Below are 20,670 nucleotides of genomic sequence, written 5' to 3'. Positions count from 1 at the left end.
TTAAGCCTTCCTGCCCCTTCCCCTGCAAAAAAGGAAAGAAAGCAAATAAGCATGGTAGAAATGGAAGAGTTTTTAAGTAGGACTTTAAAAATACTTACCTTTGGCACTGGCATCAAGCAGTTTGCTAGCACATTCTGATTGTGGTGCTCCATGCTGCATTTTCTGTGGCACTCCCACTCACTAACTCACTGAGATGGGCTAAATATGATCCCTTGTACAGATGGGACCCCAGGAGTTTGAAGTGATGAACCCTAAGCCACATATGTAAATCAGTGATTGAACTGATGAGCACTTTCTGAACCTGATTTTTCTGGTTGTTTAGCTTATTCCCACCTGCCTTTCAAAATGCTGTCAGCGTGAGTGTAAGTTGCATTCAGCAGTTCAAGATGGTTTCATTTAAAGAATGAAGTTGTAGAAAGAGGAGAAATGGATGGGTGCATACAATTTGTGGATTGCACATGTGTTTTGATATTGTACATACTGCTAATGTGCCATAAGTGTTATCTGGGCAAAATCATACCTACTAGCCTAAAAGACAGTTGTGCTGTGGCTTATATGTATTTGCCATGAAGCCTGCTTGGAACCCTACATTTCATGCAGGGATAAAGGAAAGTGATTTTATATGAAAGTGATCTTATGTATAAAGCTACAAAGAATAGTAGCTTTAGAATAAGAAGCTGCAAAGATGTTTTTCTATATCATATTCTCTTTTTCTACCCAAGCAGTGGCTGCCACCTGTATGGTTGGGGGCCATGTTAACCAACTGCTGCTTTCCCCCACAGAACCATCACAGCACTAGGAATAGCACATATGCATAATAAATGTTGAGGCTTGGAGGCATGGAGATTAAGAAAACCGTTGAAAGCCAAACCTGACAACACAACATAGGAGCTGCTAATTTGAGGTTCTACCCATTCAAAAGCAAATACTTACAAAGTACGGTCAGGTACTTAGGGCTCCATAAAACTTTACATTTGCGTATCACATAGACAGTCAGTCAACCTCTGCCCTGGAGGAACCACCTACTTGTTGCAGATTATTCACTATTTTTATTTTTTTCCCCATGTATATTAACTTCTGGGTTCTGGCCTTCAATGGATAAACAAACAAACGAACCCTAGACTTAGAGCCAGGGAGACTGTCCCTGTTCATTTTATTTCTTACACAGCCAAATAAACGTCTTCCCTGAGGCTGAGAATGTTAAAACATGTGATAATAGAGACAGTCACTCCACATATTGCCGTTCTTTTTGAAGATGCTATAAAATTCTAAAATCTTCTCTGTGGATCTGTCATTCAAGAAAGCCTTAACTGGGGATTCAAATTATACCTCTGTGTTAAACATTTGTTTCTTTGGTTATTTTCCACAATAGTGCCTTTTTAAATCATTCTTTGATGCTCTAAATATACTGTTAAATATTACGCAAGCATTTTAAATTTTGTTTGGGGGACATAAAGAGGATTGAAATGATTTTAATAGCTGTAATTATGGATCCCAGTGACCAACTCTGTGATGAAGGCAACTTGCAGAGCAGAGGCCCAGCCCTGGGGACAATGGGCCTTCCATGCTTCATGCTCTCCCGGTTCTCTCTCACCACCAGCTGGGAACTAAATTCCACTATTGTCCTGAACTGGCTTGTCTATTCTTGCCCTGACTTGATACTGTCACAGCTTGATTTAAATAGGGGTATCTGTGTGTGTGTGTGTGTGTGTGTGTGTGTGTGTGTGTGTGTGTGTGGCTGGAATTTCTATTGTAAATGCAGAACAGACACAGAAAACCAACTGGGAAACAGCATTATATAAGAGGAAAGTCTCTTCTGCAGGTGTAAAGGATTTTAAAAACATTTTAGAAAACTGCATGGATTTAAATTTATTTTGCCTTCTGCTTTCATGCAAGATACCTGGGAGACAGTGAGAACAGACAATGCAGTGTCACCTTGCATCCTTACATGTGATGTCCTGGCTACAATCCTGCCCGTTGTCCTTGGTGTATGAATAACACTTCATTTCAGTAAGAAGTCATGCATAATACTTCTGGCTCATTTGCTAGGGAGGGACAAACTTCTGCTTCTGGCTTATTTACTAGGGAGGGCTGGTCTACTAACCACTCCAGCTTGAGGGTCCCTCCTCTTTACATCTCTCTCTCTCCTTACATTACCACAGCCTGGGGTACTTGGCCCACTTCTGAGATTAAGCAGAGATGGAAATAAAACTTTCCCTTTCCTGATTGATCTCATTATAGCCACAGCTCATTAGACACTCTCTAAGGAAAACTAAAGGGAAGCAAATAAGAACATCCCCTTAATAAACACTGATCAAACTGCATTGCAAAAGCATAAAACCTGATGAACTTAACAAAGCTTCGGTGTTTTACTGCTTGTATAGAAATTTGTGGTTTACCAAACATATTCATATTTTTGTAAAGCCCAGTTTCAGGGTTTTATTTTTGTTCATTCTATTCTATTTTGTTTGGTTTATTTTAATAATGCAGTTTCCTAGTCATAGAAGTTCCTACTACCACCATTACTGTGTTTGAGGAAGCCCTGATTTAGATCTTTAGGTTGGCACTTGGCTCCCTCAGCTCTTTAGTTCCTGGATTGTAGGAGAGAAGCTTGGTGCCTAGCACAATGCCTGCCACCAAGAGGAGCTCCCTGTTTGTTTCGGGAATGGTGTACATAAACTAATGGCTTTTTAAGTGACCCTTCCTCGGTTGTTCCTCCTAGAAGATCCTGCCTTTGCTGTGACCTTTACTTTTTCTTTCCTGTTCTGGGAGTCTGTAGCATGTGCACCTGCTGAATGCAGGGTGGGATTAAAACCTGCAATGGGAAGTGTCTGGATCATTGGGGATTGGAGTGCCAGTCATTTCGGGCCTGCAGGTGCCCCACTGAAGATCCAGTCACTTCTCCGCTCATGTTCTTAAGGCCATCTTCTATTGGCTTTCTCCATGGGAGTTCTTTTCTAGAATCATTTCAATAATATTACAACTGTCTATAACAAGTGTTCCATAAATTGTTGCCTTGAATAACGAATAGGGTCATTGTGTTCTATTAACTGCAGAAATGCTTGCTGAAAGCACATGCAATGTCTTTCCTCTTTAAGGGGCTGGCCATCCATTTGATTTATATAACATATAGACATAGCTCAAATTATTTCCAAGCCCCCATAATTTTTTTGTTTTTTCCTAGTGTTGAAATTTAGATTAAAATAGAAAAATTGGTAGGAGAGACAAGCTTATTGCTTGCAGCAGATCAAGCAATTATATTGAACCAATATTTGAATCTTCTCTGGCAAATTCTTATGTACTTTTCTATTGTCCTTCTTGCCTTTTACCTCCTGGTCCTTTGACTCCTAATTGCAGGTTTGTGTGCAGCTTGGTGTATTATGGCCTAACTCTGAGTGCGGGTGATCTGGGTGGAAGTATTTATGCCAACCTGGCCCTGTCTGGCCTCATAGAGATTCCATCTTACCCTCTCTGTATCTACTTGATTAACCAAAAATGGTGAGTAAGTGTGGATGAATATGAAGTGCACCATAGAGAATGCACACACACACATATGCCCTCTGATACACATGCATATCTATATGGTGTTGTCTTTGTATGCAGTATCAGCTGATTGCTCTGTGGTGATTAGAGTTTCTTTCCATCTAAAAACAGAATTCATTTCTTAGTGCAGGATTTCTTGAGTTTCCTGTTTACGAGTTTTTATATAGGTTTCAATTCAATATTGAATATCGAAATCTAAGATGGTATTGAATATTACCATCAGAGGGTTTGTGAGTAGTCTGTATGTAATTTGTTAGTCACCAGAGATGAGATTCTTAGTTCTGTGTAGATGAAACTCTATAAACCCAATTAACAATAAATATTTAGAAGTTCTTACAAGAAGACAAATAATTGAAGGAACTAGAAAGACTTTTCTTATCTTCTGTGGCCCATCTTACTTTGTTGAGGAGGCAGAAGATAAAACCTGCTTTTGCTACTCATTGTCAGTGGGCAGTTTTGAGATAGATTCTAAACGTTATTTTATAGAGCACCCTTTCCTCAATTTTTGAGATTGCTTCTGTTACTTAGTGCCTGACCAGGCCACCTAAAAATCCCATTCTGTATGAGCTGGGAATCAGTTGGATTATGCCATTTCTTTTTCTCCAGAAATCATCATTCCAGCCAAACTCAGAATTCCTTTGGCATTGTGCTTAATGCCCTTGTCATGAGGTTTTAGTCTAGAGTGTTTTCAAGGGCAGGTTTGGATTCTGTTAAATTGAAGGCTTGTCTCCCAGGGAGTGTTCCCAGTTGCTTTGCTGATCCCTGTGGTAGAGGCTACAGCTTACTCTCATCATGATCCAAGAGCTGGATCAGGTATTATATTCAGAAATCTTTCCCAACACCCCCAGTTGTGCCAGATGCCTCTCCTCTGTGCTGCTCTAGCACCCTGTGTATACCTCTGGGGCCACTTAAAAGTGTTATAAGGAAGCCGTCCATGGGGGTATCTTATGTGTCTTTGTATCCCTGGTGCTTGCCTAGCGTGGTGTGTGTTACTTTAAAGGCCTTCCATATTGACTGTTAAATTAAGCAAAATGACCTGGAAAAGAAGACTCAAGACCTTCTTAGCACTACCCAGAGTTAGGATTGAAATCTGAAGCAGAGGGAAGGAATGCTACCTTTGTGACCAGGCAGACCTGAATTCAGATCTAGTCTTTGCCATGTGTTTGTTATATGACTTTGACAAGTTTCTTCACTAAGCCTCCCTTCATACTTATCCTCAAACCAGGGATTGTAAAATTCACTGGCAAAATTATCAAAATTATTGAGGTTCCTAGTAAAGGTACCTAGCATGTTGTAAGCCTCTAGAAAAGGGAGACTTATTCATGTTAATATCTTTCTTCCAAGTCTAGGGCTTTTTTTTGAAAATCGCTTCTCTCAACAAAGTATGAAATAACATTTCACTTATTTCTAACCCACTAACAAATTTTTTTCTGTGTGTATTTTTAAGAGAGAGAGACTTAAAAAAAAAAGCCAAAACTTTAAACTGCATAAAACCAGAAAAGGTAACCAGAAAATAAAGGGAGCTGTCAGAATATTCTCCTTGTTTCAGTTTCATTGTCTAAAAGATGGAGAATATAATAGTACATGCCTACAGGACTTTTATTAGGATTAAATAAGATAATAGATGGTAAACATTTAAAACAGTGTCTGAAACTTAGGACTTATGGAAATAGATAGAATGATACTATGCCCTTTTCTCACACAAATCACTTAATCCTGCCATCCGACAACTTTCCCTTTGTTTTATAGTGGTTATTTATTTTGAGTCCTAGTCAGTTTCCTATCAGTCACATTTGCCACTTATGCCTTAAGAGGAGATGAACATATATAATGAAACTGAAGATTTTTAGATAAGAAGGTTGGGAACAAACAGATGAATTTATAAGTTTCTTAAGAGAACTGTGTAATTTCTTTCTATTGTTTAGGTTTGGTCGGAAGCGAACATTATCAGCATTTCTGTGCCTAGGAGGACTGGCTTGTCTTATTGTAATGTTTCTTCCAGAAAAGAAAGGTATGCCTTTCAAATTTCTACAAGGGTTTTGAACAGTACTTTTATTACAATGAATCATAATATAGTGGAGAGATGACCATATGGCATGCTTCATTTCTGTGATTGCATATTGTTTAGCAATTGTGTGGGATATAATGGGCCAGATTCTTTCCTTTGCTTCAGCTATTCTCTGGGTGAATAATGTGCGTAGAGGTGCACTATTAATTCTTTCAGGCTATTAAGCTACCATCTGGGGTGACTGAGATGTAGTATTGTGATGTTAGAGTTGTTTATTTGATGATGAGGAGGACAGATTAGTTCTTCACAGAAAGAAACTTCATCCAAGGTTGCAAATTGCACTCATCATTACAGCCAACCACAAGATTGCAGAGCAGAGCCACTGGTTCTCAAAGGTGGTGAGAGTCTCCACCATGACTCTCAAGGAACTCCAACAACAAGAACAATGGGGATGGTATTCACTGTTGGTGACAATGGATAGTCTCTTAGTCTTATATAAATGTGAAAACACCTAGTTAGGAAACTGATATTTTTATATATGTGTAGCTTTGCTATGCAAACACAGCTTCAAGAAGGATCTCTTTAGCATTCTATTATAACCTGATTGCTGCCCCTGTGTAGACATTCTGTAGCTCTTGCTGGTTTTCAGTCTTTTTTTCCACTAGCACACCTGAGGTATGCCAGTGATTGCCTTGGGAACTGTGTTTTTGGCCGTGATTTTCTAGAAGGAGGAGTGAGTCACAACAACACTCTGATGCTGGAGCATGTGATATAACAAGAGCCCTGTCTTAGGGGCTTTTGGATTTTGATAGGGTTCCGTTATGGAGCTTGCACTCCAGGTGGCAATCATTATGAGACGATTTGACGTAAAGTTTTGTAACTACTGGAAATGCATGAAGAATTCATTTTTTTGTCAGAGTATACCAGGTATTAAATATTCTTTTCTTAAATTGCTTCTTGTGGTTCATTTCTGCGTGTCTCATTAAAGACCCCAAGGCTGTGTGTTCTGCCTGTTTTGTAACCCTGCAGTATATCTACTCTGCGGTTGATTGCCACCTGAGGTTCTATACCTTGAGCCTTGAGTGTAATTTGCTCACTACTTAGAGTTTACCCAATACTTAGAAGAGCTTTAAAGTGATTTTCATAGAATCATGGGAACTAGAGAACTGAGTAAATTTGTCCATTTTTTATTCTCTAAGCAAATGGGTGCCCCTGCTGATGCTAAATAGAGGAGGAACTCCCCAGCTATTGCCCTGCCATAGACTTGTAGAACTAGGTGCTCAGTTTTGTTTGTCTTCTGGTAAGACAGTGATGGACTTCAAATTGTTGTAGTTTTATATTCAGCAGATTTTGTTTTGCATAGGCACCTTGAGAATTCAATTTTGTTTTTTTTTAACCTGCAATAGTCCAGCTTTCTGTTTATTGCCTCATAGAGAAAAACTTGTCACTAGTCCTATAAACACAACTGTAACCTATATCACACCTTCATAAGCCAGGCCAATTAATGTCTTTCCTCCCCTCCTACTTATTTGCACACTCCAGGTAACCTATCCCCTAGGACTCTACATGTGGCCCTTTCTTGAAATGATCTCTTCTTATAAATAACAAGACAAAAATCCATGGTGAAGGCAGATGTATGATCTCCCCTCCAGACCAGCAAGGACCACTCTATTTAATTACATTCTGTTTTAAGAGAGCAGCTTGGACCCTTTGTTGATTGTGCCCCTTGGTGGACACTGAATAAGAAACAGCATAGCAGAGTATCTTTGGCACTCCACGAATGTGCCTCAGGAGTATGTTACCTCTGTTAGAAAACGTGGATGTATTGTCTATTTTTTAACGATTTCTTAGCTGGGCATGGTGGCTCATGCCTGTAATCCCAGCACTTTGGAGGCTGAGGCAAGCAGATCACCTAAGGTCAGGAGTTCGAGACCAGCCTGGCCAACATGGTGAAACCCCATCTCTACTAAAAATACAAAAATTAGTCAGGCCTGGTGGCGGGTGCCTGTAATCCTAGCTACTAGGGAGGCTGAGACAGGAGAATCACTTGAACCCAGGAGGTGGAGGTTGCAGTGAGCCTAGATGGTGCCATTGCATTCCAGCCTGGGTGACAAGAGCAAAATTCTGTCTCAATTAAAAAAAAAAGTTTCCAGGGAAATTATTTCTATTTTTAATATTTCTACTATTTAATTTTAATAAATAATTTCTATAATTAATAACCATTACTATTAAAATTATCCTCTTCCACTACCATTGAGCCCATTGTCTTTAATTTAATTCATCACTAGAGAGAGAATATATGGTCACCTTTTTTGTATAATCCTTTCTATGCTTGCAAAGTCTTCCAGCTATGCCTGAATTTTCTCTTCTTTCAGATAAATAGTAATTGTTCTATAAACTTTCTTTAAACCTTTTGTATTTACTCTTTAAAATATTTTGTTGACTTTTTTAATCTCAAGTTTTTCAAAGGTTTAGGCTACATTTATAAAAGTTCTAATAAGTACATATAAAGAAAATGACCTAGCAGTTTGAAAAATTCTGTAGCATCTTGTGTTAGTTTGGAGATTACTCATTTTCTGTTTGCATTTTGTGTTCCTTTGCCCTCACTTTTCCTTACCAAACATGCCTTCAGTCTTGCCTTTCTGCCAATTCAGGCAACCCTCTACCCACCATTATTTTTTAGCACCTGTATTTGATTGTGGTTCTCTGTGTCAGAAGCATTTGTGGAGACTGTGACAATGTATCTCTAGAAGAGATAGCCAGTAAGCCAGAAAATACATCGTTTGGCATTCCTGAGCCTTTGGTTTATAATTATTAGACAGAAGTGTCCTGCCCAGTATATATTTGCATGCTGGTTGGCGTTGAAGTAAATGTTCTCCTCTGGAAGTAATATTAGCAGGTGGCCACTAATGTTTTTCCCAGATTAGTAATCAGACATTTTACCTGAACTCTGTGCTTGCGTGGAGGATTCTAATTAACCTTAGAACACTTGCTACCATTTATTAAGTGTTAATCAAGTGCTGGATTCTCTTTATATACAGAAGGTATTATATATTATCCCCATTTTATAAGGAAACAAAAGCTCAGATTGGTCAAGCAACACGTCCAAGGTTGCATAGCAAGTAAGTAGCACATCCGGGATTCAGATTCTTTCCAACTCTAAAGTCAGTCCTCTTTTGGGAATGCTGTTTTCTCAAACTCTTAGAGAGGTTTTTTTGTATGGTTGGTTTTGAGACAGGGTCTCACTCTGTTTCCCAGGCTGGACTGCAATGGTGTGGTCATAGCTCACTGCAGCCTTGACCTCTTGGGCTCAAGCAGTCTTATCACCTCAGTCTCCTGAGTAGCTGGGACTACAGGCATGTGCCAGCCATGCCAGGCTAATTTTTAAATTAAAAAAAATTATTTTTGTAGGCTGGTCTGGAACTCCTGGTCTCAAGTGATTCTCCTGCCTTGGCCTCTCAAAGTGCTGGGATATAGGCATGACCATCGTGCCTGGCCAGATAAGAGTTTTAGAACCAAAGTATTCATTGTAAATAATGAAGCTGAAGTCAGAGGATTAATGCTGCCTGATTAAAGCCAGTTCTTAACTCTTTAGTGTGCAGGCCTGATGAGAACTGGCCAGTGTTGAAGAACCTGGGTCGTCAGAGTGGCATTGGGCTCTCATTGATGAGGATTATGGCAGTTGTGGTCCTGCCAGAGAATCTGAACAGTAGGAGATCATGGCATGATAAACACGGTTCTTAGTGAAGGAGTGTCCTTAGACTCAGCCCTAGTGGAACCTTCATATCTCATTTCTTTTCCTAACGTTGGTCTGCACATTTATTTAATTTCTCTAGTGTCTATGATACAAAAGATACTATTCGTAAACAAAATCTAGTTCCTGGTCTCAAAGAGTTTACAATCTAATGAGAGTAATTAGGGATTCAAAAATAATAATAAAAGACAGTACTATATGAGAATTGACAACAAAATGCTATGGGAACTTTAAGCTCAGGCCATGATAGTGATGAAGAACAGCTGACTTGCTTTAAACAACAATAGAACCAGACTATATATATATATATATATATGAAATATTAATTTTCAGACATTGGACAACAGACTGCATAGGACAGGCAATGATCCCTGAGAGGAGAAAATAAACAAAGTAGGCTCTGAAAATGCCCTAGCACATGGTTGCCAAACCACAGTGCAGGGAAGGGAAGCCCAACAAATCATAGCATTCTTACTAAATTGATAAAACAGAAATTGAAGCTTGGGGAAGCCAAGATGTCTGGAATTTGTTGAGCAAAATACTGGAGGGTACTAAGATACACAGAGGGAGAACTCCAGAGGTCTGCAGAAGAAACCTCCTAGTCTTTGATTTGAGCATGCATTTGAAGAAACTACTGAGGCCAGTGGGAGACCACCAGAAAGTGGCAGGCAGAACAATCCTTGGATTGTTGAACCCATGAATGGTTTGGGTTCTCTTCAGCCAGTTGCAGAGCATTGGATAGAGACATCCTAGGTCAAAGTCATTTTAGGAAAACACTGGTTTTTTTTTGTTTGTTCGTTTTGCCATAAAAGTGCTTAAAAACAAAACTCAGAAAGATCAGCTGATTCCAAGTAACTTAACTGCATCACAGAACAAAGGCCAACAAGATTTAAAGGAACAATAAAGTCCAGCACCCCAAAAAATAACATTAACAACAACAAAAAAAAAACATTGAGTGTGTAGCCTCCACTCAAAACCACCAGGCACACAAGTAAGCAGGAAAATACCTCCCACAAGTAGAAGAAAAATCAATAGAAACAAAACCAAAAATGCACAGATGATAGAATTAAGAGACAAGAATATTAAAACAGCTATTATAAATGTACTCCATGTACTTAAGAATACAAGCAGAATACAAGCAGAGAGGCCAAAGGAAAGAAAAAGACACTTTCATCTAGAGATGAAACATATAAGATATGAAAAAAATACAGTAGATGAGACTAGCAACAGGTTAAACACTAAACAGAAGAAAAGATCAGTTAAAGACATAAAAAAATTATACAACATGAAACAAAAAAAAATTGAATAAAAAACTAACAAAACATCAGTGAGTTGTGGGACAATATTAAGTGACCTACATAGTGTAATATTAGTCTTAGAAGGAGGGGATAAAGAAAAAGTATTTGCAGAAATGCTCAGATGCTTTGCAAAGTTGATAAAAACTATAAACATATAATAAGAAAGTGGTCAGTTCATCAAGAGGATAGAGCAGTCCTAACTGTGTATGTGTATACTTGTAATAAATTTATGTTACACAAAGCAAAAACATGTAGAATTGAAAGGCAAAATAGACAAATCCAAGAAACACAAATACTTCAGTATCACTTTCTCAATGACTGATAAAAAGGTAAACAGAAAATATAGACTTGAACAACCAATAGGACCTGATTTATAGGTCGCTCTACCCTAAACCAATAGAATATGTATTCCATTTGAAGTGCACACAGAACATTTGCCAAGAGAGTCCATATTCTAGGCCATAAAATGAGTTTCAATAAGTTTAGAAGAATTGAAAATTTACAAAAACAAGTTAGTTGATCAGAGTAGAATTAAACTAAAAATCACCAACAGAAAGATATCTGGAAGATCCTCAAATATGTGGATATGGAACAACATCCTTCTAAAAACATGTGGATTGAAGAAAAAAATCACAAGGAAAACTGGAAAATATTTTCAATCGAACAGTAAAATATACTGTTATCGGCCCGGTACAGTGGCTCATGCCTGTAATCCCAGCACTTTGGGAGGCCAAGGTGGGCAGATCACTTGAGGTCAGGAGTTCAAGATCAGCCTGGCCAACATGGTGAAACCCTGTCTCTAATAAAAGTACAAAAATATTAGCCAGTCATGGTGGTGCGCACCTGTAATCCCAGCTATTCGGGAGGCTGAGGCAGGAGAATCCCTTGAATCCGGGAGGTAGAGGTTGCAGTGAGCCGAGATTGCACCACTGCACTCTAGCCTAGCTGACAGAGTGAGACTGTGTCTGAAAAAAATATAAAGTATACTGTATCATAGTTTATGGGAGGCAAATGAAGTAATGCTTAGAGGGAAATTTATATAATTCTTTTAAGTATCAGAAAAAAAGTTTTCAAATTAATGATGTAAGCTTCCAACTTAAGAAAGTAGATAACAAATTTTTAAAAAGAAGAGCTAATTAAGCACAATACAAGCACAGGAAGAAAATAATAAATATAAAAGCAAAAAAATCAATGGCATGAAAACGAAAACAATGGAGAAAAATCCTTAAGACCAATTCAATTATTAAACCTCTAACCAAGATAATAAAGAGAAAAGAAAGAAGACACACATTACCAATATGTGGAATGAAAGAGGGGACATCACTATAGAACCTATAGGCATTAATAAGGGAATATTATGAACATTTTTATGTCAATAAATTCAACTTAGGTAAAATGGGCAAATTTCTTGAAAGATTATAAACTACCAAAGCTTACTTAAAAACATATAGATAACCTGAATAGCACCATATCTACTAAAAAAAAAAAATTGAATTTGTAGTTAAAAACATTCCCACAAAGAGAATTATAGGCCCAGCTGGCTTTACTGATAAATTCTATGAAATGCAAAAGAAATAAATAGCATCAATTGTACACACTGTTCCAGAAAATAAAGAGGAGAGAATAACTCTCCCAACTTAGCCTCTAAGGGCCAGCAATTACTTTGGTACCTAAACCAAACAAAATAAAGGCATTATAAGAAGAGAAAACTACAGATCAATCTCTCTCATTAATATAGATGTAAAAATCTTAAACAAAATATTAGCAAATTGAGTCCAGCACTGCATAAAAAAGGCAATACATAATGACTAAGCAAGTTTTATCCCACAAGTGCAAGGTTGGTTTAACATTTAAAAGCCAATTAGTGGCCAGGCGCTTTGGCTTATGCCTGTAATCCTAGCACTTTGGGAGGCTGAGGCAGGCAGATCACGAGGTCAGGAATTTTCTTAACTTGATAAAGAGTGTTAAGGGAAAACCTACAGTAAACACCACATTTACTGGTGAAAGACTGAATACTTATATTCTAAGGTCGGGAAAAAGGCCAGGATGTCCATTCTTACCACTTCTATGGAACATTGTACAAAAAGTACTAGTGAATATAATAAAGCAATAAAAAGAAATTATAGGGATTTAAATTGGAACAGAAGTAAAACTGTCTTTATTCACCAGACTACATCATGATAACCTTCATAGAAAGTCCTAAGGAATATACAAAAAAGAAATCTGTAAGAATTAATAGATGAGCTTAGCAGAGTCATGTGATAAACAATTTTCTTTCTACATATTAGCAACAAACAGTTAAAACTGAAATAAACCAATGCCATTTATAATAAAAAATATGAAAAATTTAGGGATACATTTTATGAAATATGTATATGACTACAAAAAACTTTAAAATGCTGATGAGAAAAATTAAAGAAGGTGAACTAAATGAATTGGTAATAGTAATAATAATAAATAAATAGATTACCATGCTTATGGACCAGAAGATATTAAGATATCAGTGCTCCCCAAACTGATTTATCTTCATTCAGTGTGATATCAGTAAAATTTCCAGCAGTCTTCTTTTGGTGATAGAAATTGATAAGTTAATACTAAAACTTTTTTTTTTTTTGAGACAGAGTCTTGCTCTATCATGCCCAGGCTGGAGTGCAGTGGCACGATCTTGGCTCACTGCAACCTCTGCCTCCAGGGTTCAAGGGATTCTCCTGCCTCAGCCTCCCAAGTAGCTGGGATTACAAGCACCCACCATCACGTCCAGCTAATTTTTTGTATTTTTTTAGTAGAGACAGGGTTTCACCATGTTGGTCAGGCTGGGCTCGAACTCCTGATCTCAGGTGATCCGCCCGCCTCAGCCTCCCAAAGTGCTGGGATTACAGGTGTGAGCCACCACGCCTGGCCAATACTAAAATTTTTATGGAAATTCAAAGGATCTGGACTATCCAAAATAATTCTATCAAGGAAAAACAAAGTTGAAGAACTTAACCTACCTGATTTTAAGACTTACAATAGGCTGGGCATGGTGGCTCATGCATGTAATCCCAGCACTTTGGGAGGCTGAGGTGGGTGGGTCTCCTGAGGTCAGGAGTTTGAGACCAGCTTGGCCAACATGGTGAAACCCCGTCTCTACTAAAAATACAAAAATTAGCTGGGCGTGGTGGCGCACCTCTGTAATCCCAGCTATTCTGGAGGCTGAGGCAGGAGAATTGCTTGAACCCGGGAGGTGGAGGTTGCAGTCAGCGGACATCATGCCACTACACTCCAGCCTGGGCTACAGAGTGAGACTCCATCTCAAAAAAAAAAAAAAAAAAAAAAAAAAAAAGACTTATAATGAAGTTACATTAATCAAGACAGTACAATATTGGCATAGGAATGTCTCTGTAGATAATGGAACAGAATTGAGTATGAAATAGAACCACATATATGGTCAACTGATTTTTTTTTTGACAGAGCTGAGGTTTCATTCACCTTTTAAAAATATTTTACTCAGTCATAATATACATACAGAAAAGTGCTCATGGTCAGTTAATTTTTGATGAAAATGACATGTTAATTCAATGAGGAAAACATAGCTTTTTTAAAAAACGGTGCTGAAATAATAGGATCTCCATATACAAAAAATATAACTTCAACCTGTAAACCACATTATATGCAGTAATAAACTTGAAATGGTTTTTTAACCAAAATATAAATGCTAAAACTGTATTGTACAACTACTAGAAGAGAACATAGGAGAAAATCTTAGTGACTTTGAGTTAGGCAAATATTTCTTAACTAGGACACCAAAAGCACAAAAAGAAAAAAAATTCATGACCTAGACTTCATAAAATTAAAAACTTTTGCTTTTTAAACCACACTATTACAGAAATGAAAAGTAAGACACAAACTGGGAGAAAATATCTGTAAAACATATATCTGATAAAAGACTTGTATCCAGAATATAGAAAGGACTCTAATAATAAGGAAAAAATAGGCAAAAGATTTGAATGGATGCTTCTCTAAAAAGATATAAAAATGGCAAATAAATATGGGGAAAGTTGTTCAACATCATCAGACATTAGGGAAATGGAAATTGAAACCACAGTATCAGGGTTATCATGGCGGACAGAAAGCAGGACTAGATTGCAGCTCTGACTCAGATGGACAGAGCACTGTGTGGAGGCTCGCATCATGAACTTGATGATGCGATTGACAGCAAGAACAAACCAGCAATCCGGAGAGGACCCACAGTCCCTCTGAAGGAAGCTGACTGCTCCTGCAGGACCCAGAGACATTCCAAATACTGAGTGCCCCAATTGTGGAAGTGGGAAAGGGAGATCCTCCTCTCCTGAACACACACCCTCACTGGAGAAACTGCAGGAGAAGTTTCCCACCTTATTTGGAGCTGAGTCAGTTAAGACAGCCAGCAAAATACAGGGGTGGAGGAAGCAGCAGGAAAGGCCCCAGGAGCTCGCTGGTTCCCTAAGGAGGCCATTCCTGCCTGGCACCACAGGGATCCCTTGGGAGGGTGGCCTAGCCCTGCCCCAACCTGACAGCCTTCCCTCCCCACCCTGGTGGCTGAAGGCAAAAGGCATAAAATCTTGGGGGTTCTAGGGCCCCACCCACTGCTGGTTCCTCTCCATACTACCATAGCTGATGCTCTCTGGATAAGTGCCACCTCCCAGCAGGAAGCCAACTAGCACAAAAATAGAGCATTAAATCACAAAAACTGCCCGGGCACGGTGGTTTACACCTGTAATTCCAGCAATATGGGAGGCCGAGGCGGGCAGATCACAAGGTCAGGAGTTCGAGACCAGCCTGGCCAAGATGGTGAAACACTGCGTCTACTAAAAATATAAAAATTAGCCAGGCATGGTGGCACGCAGCTGTAGTCCCAGCTACTCGGGAGGCTGAGGCAGAAGAATTGCTTGAACCCGGGAGGCGGAGATTGCCATGAGCCAAGATCGTGCCACTGCACTCCAGCCTGGGCGACAGAGTGAGACTCCATCTCAAAAAACAAACAAACAAACAAAAATCTCCACAAAAGCTAAGAACCCTCATGGAGTCCATTGCACCCTCCTGGCACCTCCACCAGAACAGGCACTGTTATCCACGACTGAGAGACCCATAGACAGTTCACATCACAGGACTCTATACCGATAACCCCCCATACCAGCCCGGAGCCAGGTAGACTCGCTGGGTGGCTAGACCCAGAAGAGAGACAACAATCACTGTAGTTTGGTTCACAGGAAGCCACATCCATAGGAAAAGGGGGAGAGTACTACATCAAGGGAATACCCCGTGAGACAAAATCTGAACAGCAGCCTTCAGCCTAGACCTTCCCTCTGACAGATAAAAGGTTAGTTATTAAATTGAGGCACCAGAAAAAGGCAAAGCCCAATGCAAGGAACTCCAAAAAATGATACAAGAAGTGAAAGGAGAAATATTCAAGGAAATAGATAGCTTAAATAAAAAACAATGAAAACTTCAGGAAACATTGGACACACTTATAGAAATGCAAAATGCTCGGGAAAGTCTCAGCTATAGAATTGAACAAGCAGAAGAAAGAAATTCAAAGCTCTAAGACAAGGTTTTTGAATTAACCCAATCCAACAAAGACAAAGAAAAAAGAATAAGAAAATATGAACAAAGCCTCCAAGAAGTCTGGGGTTATGTTAAATGACCAAACCAAAGAATAATTGGTGTTCCTGAGGAAGAAGAGAAATCTGAAAGTTTGGAAAACATATTTGGGGGATTAACAAGGAAAACTTCCCTGGCCTTGCTAGAGACCTAGACATCCAAATACAAGAAGCACAAAGAACACCTGGGAAGTTCGTCACAAAAAGATCATCACCTAGGCCCATTGTCATCAGGTTATCTAAAGTTAAGACAAAGGAAACAATCTTAAGAAACTGTGAGACAGAAGCAGCAGGTAACCCATAAAGGAAAACTTCTCAAATTAATGTCAGATTTCTCAGCAGAAACCCTGCAAGCTAGAAGGGATTGGGGCCCTGTCTTCAGCCTCCTCAAACAGAACAATTATCAGCCAAGAATTTTGCATCCAGTGAAATTAAGCATCATATATGAAGGAAAGATAGTTTTTTTCAGACAAACAAATGCTGAGAGAATTCACCACTACCAAACCACCACTACAAGAACTGCTAAAAGGAGCTCTAAATCTTGAAACAAATCTTGGAAACACATCAAAACAGAAACTCTTTAAAGCATAAATCACACAGGACCTATAAAACAAAATACAAGTTAAAAAGCAAAAACAACAAAAAACCCAAGGTAGACAGGCCAAAAATTGCACAATGAATGCAAGGGTACCTCATCTCTCAATACTAACATTGAATGTAAATGGCCTAACTGCTCCACTTAAAAGATACAGAACTGCAAAGTGGGTAAGAACTCACCAAGCAACTATCTGCTGCCTTAGGATACTCACTTAACACATTAAGGACTCACATAAACTTAAGGTAAAGGGGTGGAAAAAGGCATTTCATGCAAATGGACACAAAAAGTGAGCAGGGTAGCTATTCTTATATCAGACAAAACAAACTAAAGCAACAGCGGTTAAAAGAGACAAAGAGGGACATTATATAATGGCGAAAGGCCTTGTCCAACAGGAAAATATCACAGTCCTAAACATATATGCACCTAACACTAGAGCTCTCAAATTTATAAAACAATTACTAATAGATCTAGGAAATGAGATAGACAGCAACATAATAATAATGGGAGACTTTCAGTACTCCACTGACAGCACTAGACAGGTCATCAAGACAAAATCAACAAAGAAATAATGGATTTAAACTATACCTTGGAACAAATGGACTTAACAGATATATACAGAACATTTCATGCAACAACCGTAGAATACACATTCTATTCAAGAGCACATGGAACTGTCTCCAAGATAGACCATATGATAAGCCCTAAAACGAGCCTCAATAAATGTAAGAAATTTGAAATTATATCAAGCACTCTCTCAGACCACAGTGGAATAAAACTGGAAATCAACTCCAAAAGGAACCTTCAAAACCACGCAAATACATGGAAATTAAATAACCTGCTCCTGAATGAGCATCGGGTCAAAAACAAAATCAAGATGGAAATTAAAAAATTCTTTGAACTGAACAACAGTAATGACACAACCTATCAAAACCTCTGTGATACAGCAAAGACAGTGCTAAGAGGAAAGTTCATACCCCTAAACACCTACATCAAAAAGATTGAAAGAGTACAAAGTGACATTCTAAGGTCACACCTCAAGGAACTAGAGAAACAAGAACAAACCAAACCCAAACCCAGCAGAAGAAAGGAAATAACCAAGATCAGAGCAGAGCTAAATGAAATGAAACAAACAAACAAACAAATACAAAAGATAAATGAAACAAAAAGCCAGTTCTTTGAAAAGATAAATATAATTGATAGATCATAAGCAAGATTAACCAAGAAAAGAGAGAAAATCCAAATAATCTCATTAAGAAATGATACAGGAGACATTACAACTAATACCACTGAAATACAAAAGATCATTCAAGGCTACTATGAACACCTTCACACACATAAACTAGAAAACCTAGGAAGAGATGGATAAGTTCGTGGAAAAATACAACCCTCCTAGCTTAAATCAGGAATAATTAGATACCCCGAACAGACCAATAACAAACAGCAAGATTGAAATGGTAATTTAAAAATTACCAACAAAAAAAAGGCCAGGACCAGACAGATTTACAGCAGAATTCTACCAGACATTTAACAAACTGGTACCAATCCTTTTGACACTATTCCATGAGACAGAGAAAGAAAGAACCTTCCCTAACTCATTCTATGAAGCCAGCATCACCCTAATACCAAAATCAGGAAAGGACATAACCAAAAAAAACTATAGACTGATATCTTTGATGAACATAGTGGCTAAAATCCTTAACAAAATACTAGCTAACCAAATCCAACAACATATCAAAAAGATAATCCACCATGATCAAGTGGGTTTCATACCAGGGAAGCAGGGATGGTTTAACATACGCAAGTCAATGTGATACACCATATAAACAGAATTAAAAACAAAAATCACATGATCATCTCAATAGATGCAGAAAAAGCATTAGACAAAACCCAGCATCCTTTATGATTATAACTTGGCATACGAGGGACATTCCTCAATGTAACAAAAGCCATCTATGACAAACCCACAGCCAACATAATACTGAAAAGTTGAAAGCATTCCCTCTGAGAACTGGAACAAGACAAGAATGCCCACTCTCACCACTCCTCTTCAACATAGTACTGGAAGTCCTAACCAGAGCAATCAGACAAGAGGAAGAAAGAAAGGGCATCCAAATCAGTAAAGAGGAAGTCAAACTGTCACTGTTTGCTGATGATATGATTGTTTACCTCAGAAATCCTAAAGACTCCTCCAGAAAGCTCCTAGAACTGATAAAAGAATTCAGCAAAGTTTTTGGATACAAGATTAATGTATAGAAATCAGTAGCTCTTCTATACACCAATGGCAGCCAAGCAGAGAATCAAATCAAGAACTCAACCCCTTTATGGTAGCTGCCAAAAAATAAAATACTTAGAAATATACCTAACCAAGGAGTTGAAAAACCTCTACAAGGAAAACTACAAAACACTGCTGAAAGAAATCATAGATTACACAAATAAATAAAAAAACATTCCATGATCATGGATGGGTAGAATCAATATTGTGAAAATTGCCAAAAGCAATCTACAAATTCAATGCAATCCTCATTAAAATACCACCATCATTCCTCACAGAATTAGAAAAAACAATTCTAAAATTCATATGGAACCAAAAAAGAGCCCGCATAGCTAAAGCAAGACTAAGCAGAAAGAACAAATCTGGAAGCATCACACTACCTGATTTCAAACTATACTATAGGGCCATAGTCACCAAAACAGCATGGTAGTGGTATAAAAATAGGCACATAGACCAATGGAACAGAATAGAGAACTCAGAAATAAATCCAAATACTTACAGCCAACTGATCTTCAAGAAAGCAAACAAAAACATAAAGTGGGGAAAGGACACCCTTTTCAACAAATGGTGCTGGGATAATTGGCTAGCCACATGTAGGAGAATGAAATTGGAAACTCATTTCTCACCTTATACACAAATCAACTCAAGATGGATTAAGGACTTAGTCTAAGACCTGAAACTATAAAAACGCTAGAAGATAACCTTGGAAAAACCCTTCTAGATATTGGCTTAGGCAAGGATTTCATGACCAAGGACTCAAAAACAAATGCAATAAAAACAAAGATAAATAGTTGGGACTTAATTAAACTAAAGAGCTTCTACATAGCAAAAGGACAGTCAGCAGAGTAAACAGACAACCCACAGAGTGGGAGAAAATCTTCACAATCTGTACATCTGACAAAGGACTAATATTCGGAATCTACAACAAACTCAAATCAGTAAGGAAAAACAAACAATCCCATCAAAAAGTGGGCAAAGAGCATGAATAGACAATTCTCAAAAGAAGATATACAGATGTCCAAAAAACATGAAAAAAATGCTCAACATCACTAATGATCAGGGAAATGCAAATCAAAGCCACAATGCGATACCATCTTACTCCTGCAAGACTGGCCATAATCAAAAAATCAAAAAAGAGTAGATGTTGGCATGGATGCGGGTGATCAGGGAACACTTCCACACTGCTGGTGGGAATGTAAACTAGTACGGCCACTATGGAAAACCATGTGAAGATTCCTTAAAGAATTAAAAGTAAAACTACCATTTGATCCAGCAGTCCCACTACTGGGTATCTGCCCAGAGGAAAAGAAGTCATTATTCAAAAAAGGTACTTGCACGTGCATGTTTAAAGCAGTACAAATCCCAATTGCAAAATCGTGGAACCAACCCAAATGCTTATCAGTCAACGAGTGGATAAAGACACCGTGGTATAGATACGATGGAATACTACTCAGCCATAAAAAGGAATGAATTAATGGCATTTGCAGCGACCTGGATGAGATTGGAGACTATTATTCTAAGTGAAGTAACTCGGAACAGAAAACCAAACATCATATGTTCTCACTGATATGTGGGAGCT

At 38.4% G+C, this 20,670-nt stretch overlaps 1 protein-coding gene across 4 annotated transcripts in view; it reads left to right on the top strand.

Moving 5' to 3' along the window:
- The window catches only part of SLC22A15 (solute carrier family 22 member 15), a 91,097-nt gene that overhangs the window by 59,332 nt on the left and 11,095 nt on the right, over positions 1-20,670 (top strand). For all 4 annotated transcript variants that reach the window (XR_004032686.1, XR_004032685.1, XM_003268033.3 and 1 more), the window contains 2 exons: positions 3,358-3,498; positions 5,469-5,554. Coding sequence is in view for 2 of the 4 variants with exons in the window: in XM_003268033.3 (XP_003268081.1) it covers positions 3,358-3,498; positions 5,469-5,554 (227 nt within the window). In the remaining 2 variants the exon portion in view is untranslated. The remainder of the gene's footprint in view (positions 1-3,357; positions 3,499-5,468; positions 5,555-20,670) is intronic.

The sequence above is a fragment of the Nomascus leucogenys genome, chromosome 12, assembly GCF_006542625.1.
Source record: "Nomascus leucogenys isolate Asia chromosome 12, Asia_NLE_v1, whole genome shotgun sequence".
NCBI lineage: Eukaryota > Metazoa > Chordata > Mammalia > Primates > Hylobatidae > Nomascus > Nomascus leucogenys.
Note: the sequence above shows the minus strand (reverse complement) of the source record. Positions and strands in the feature narration are given on the sequence as shown.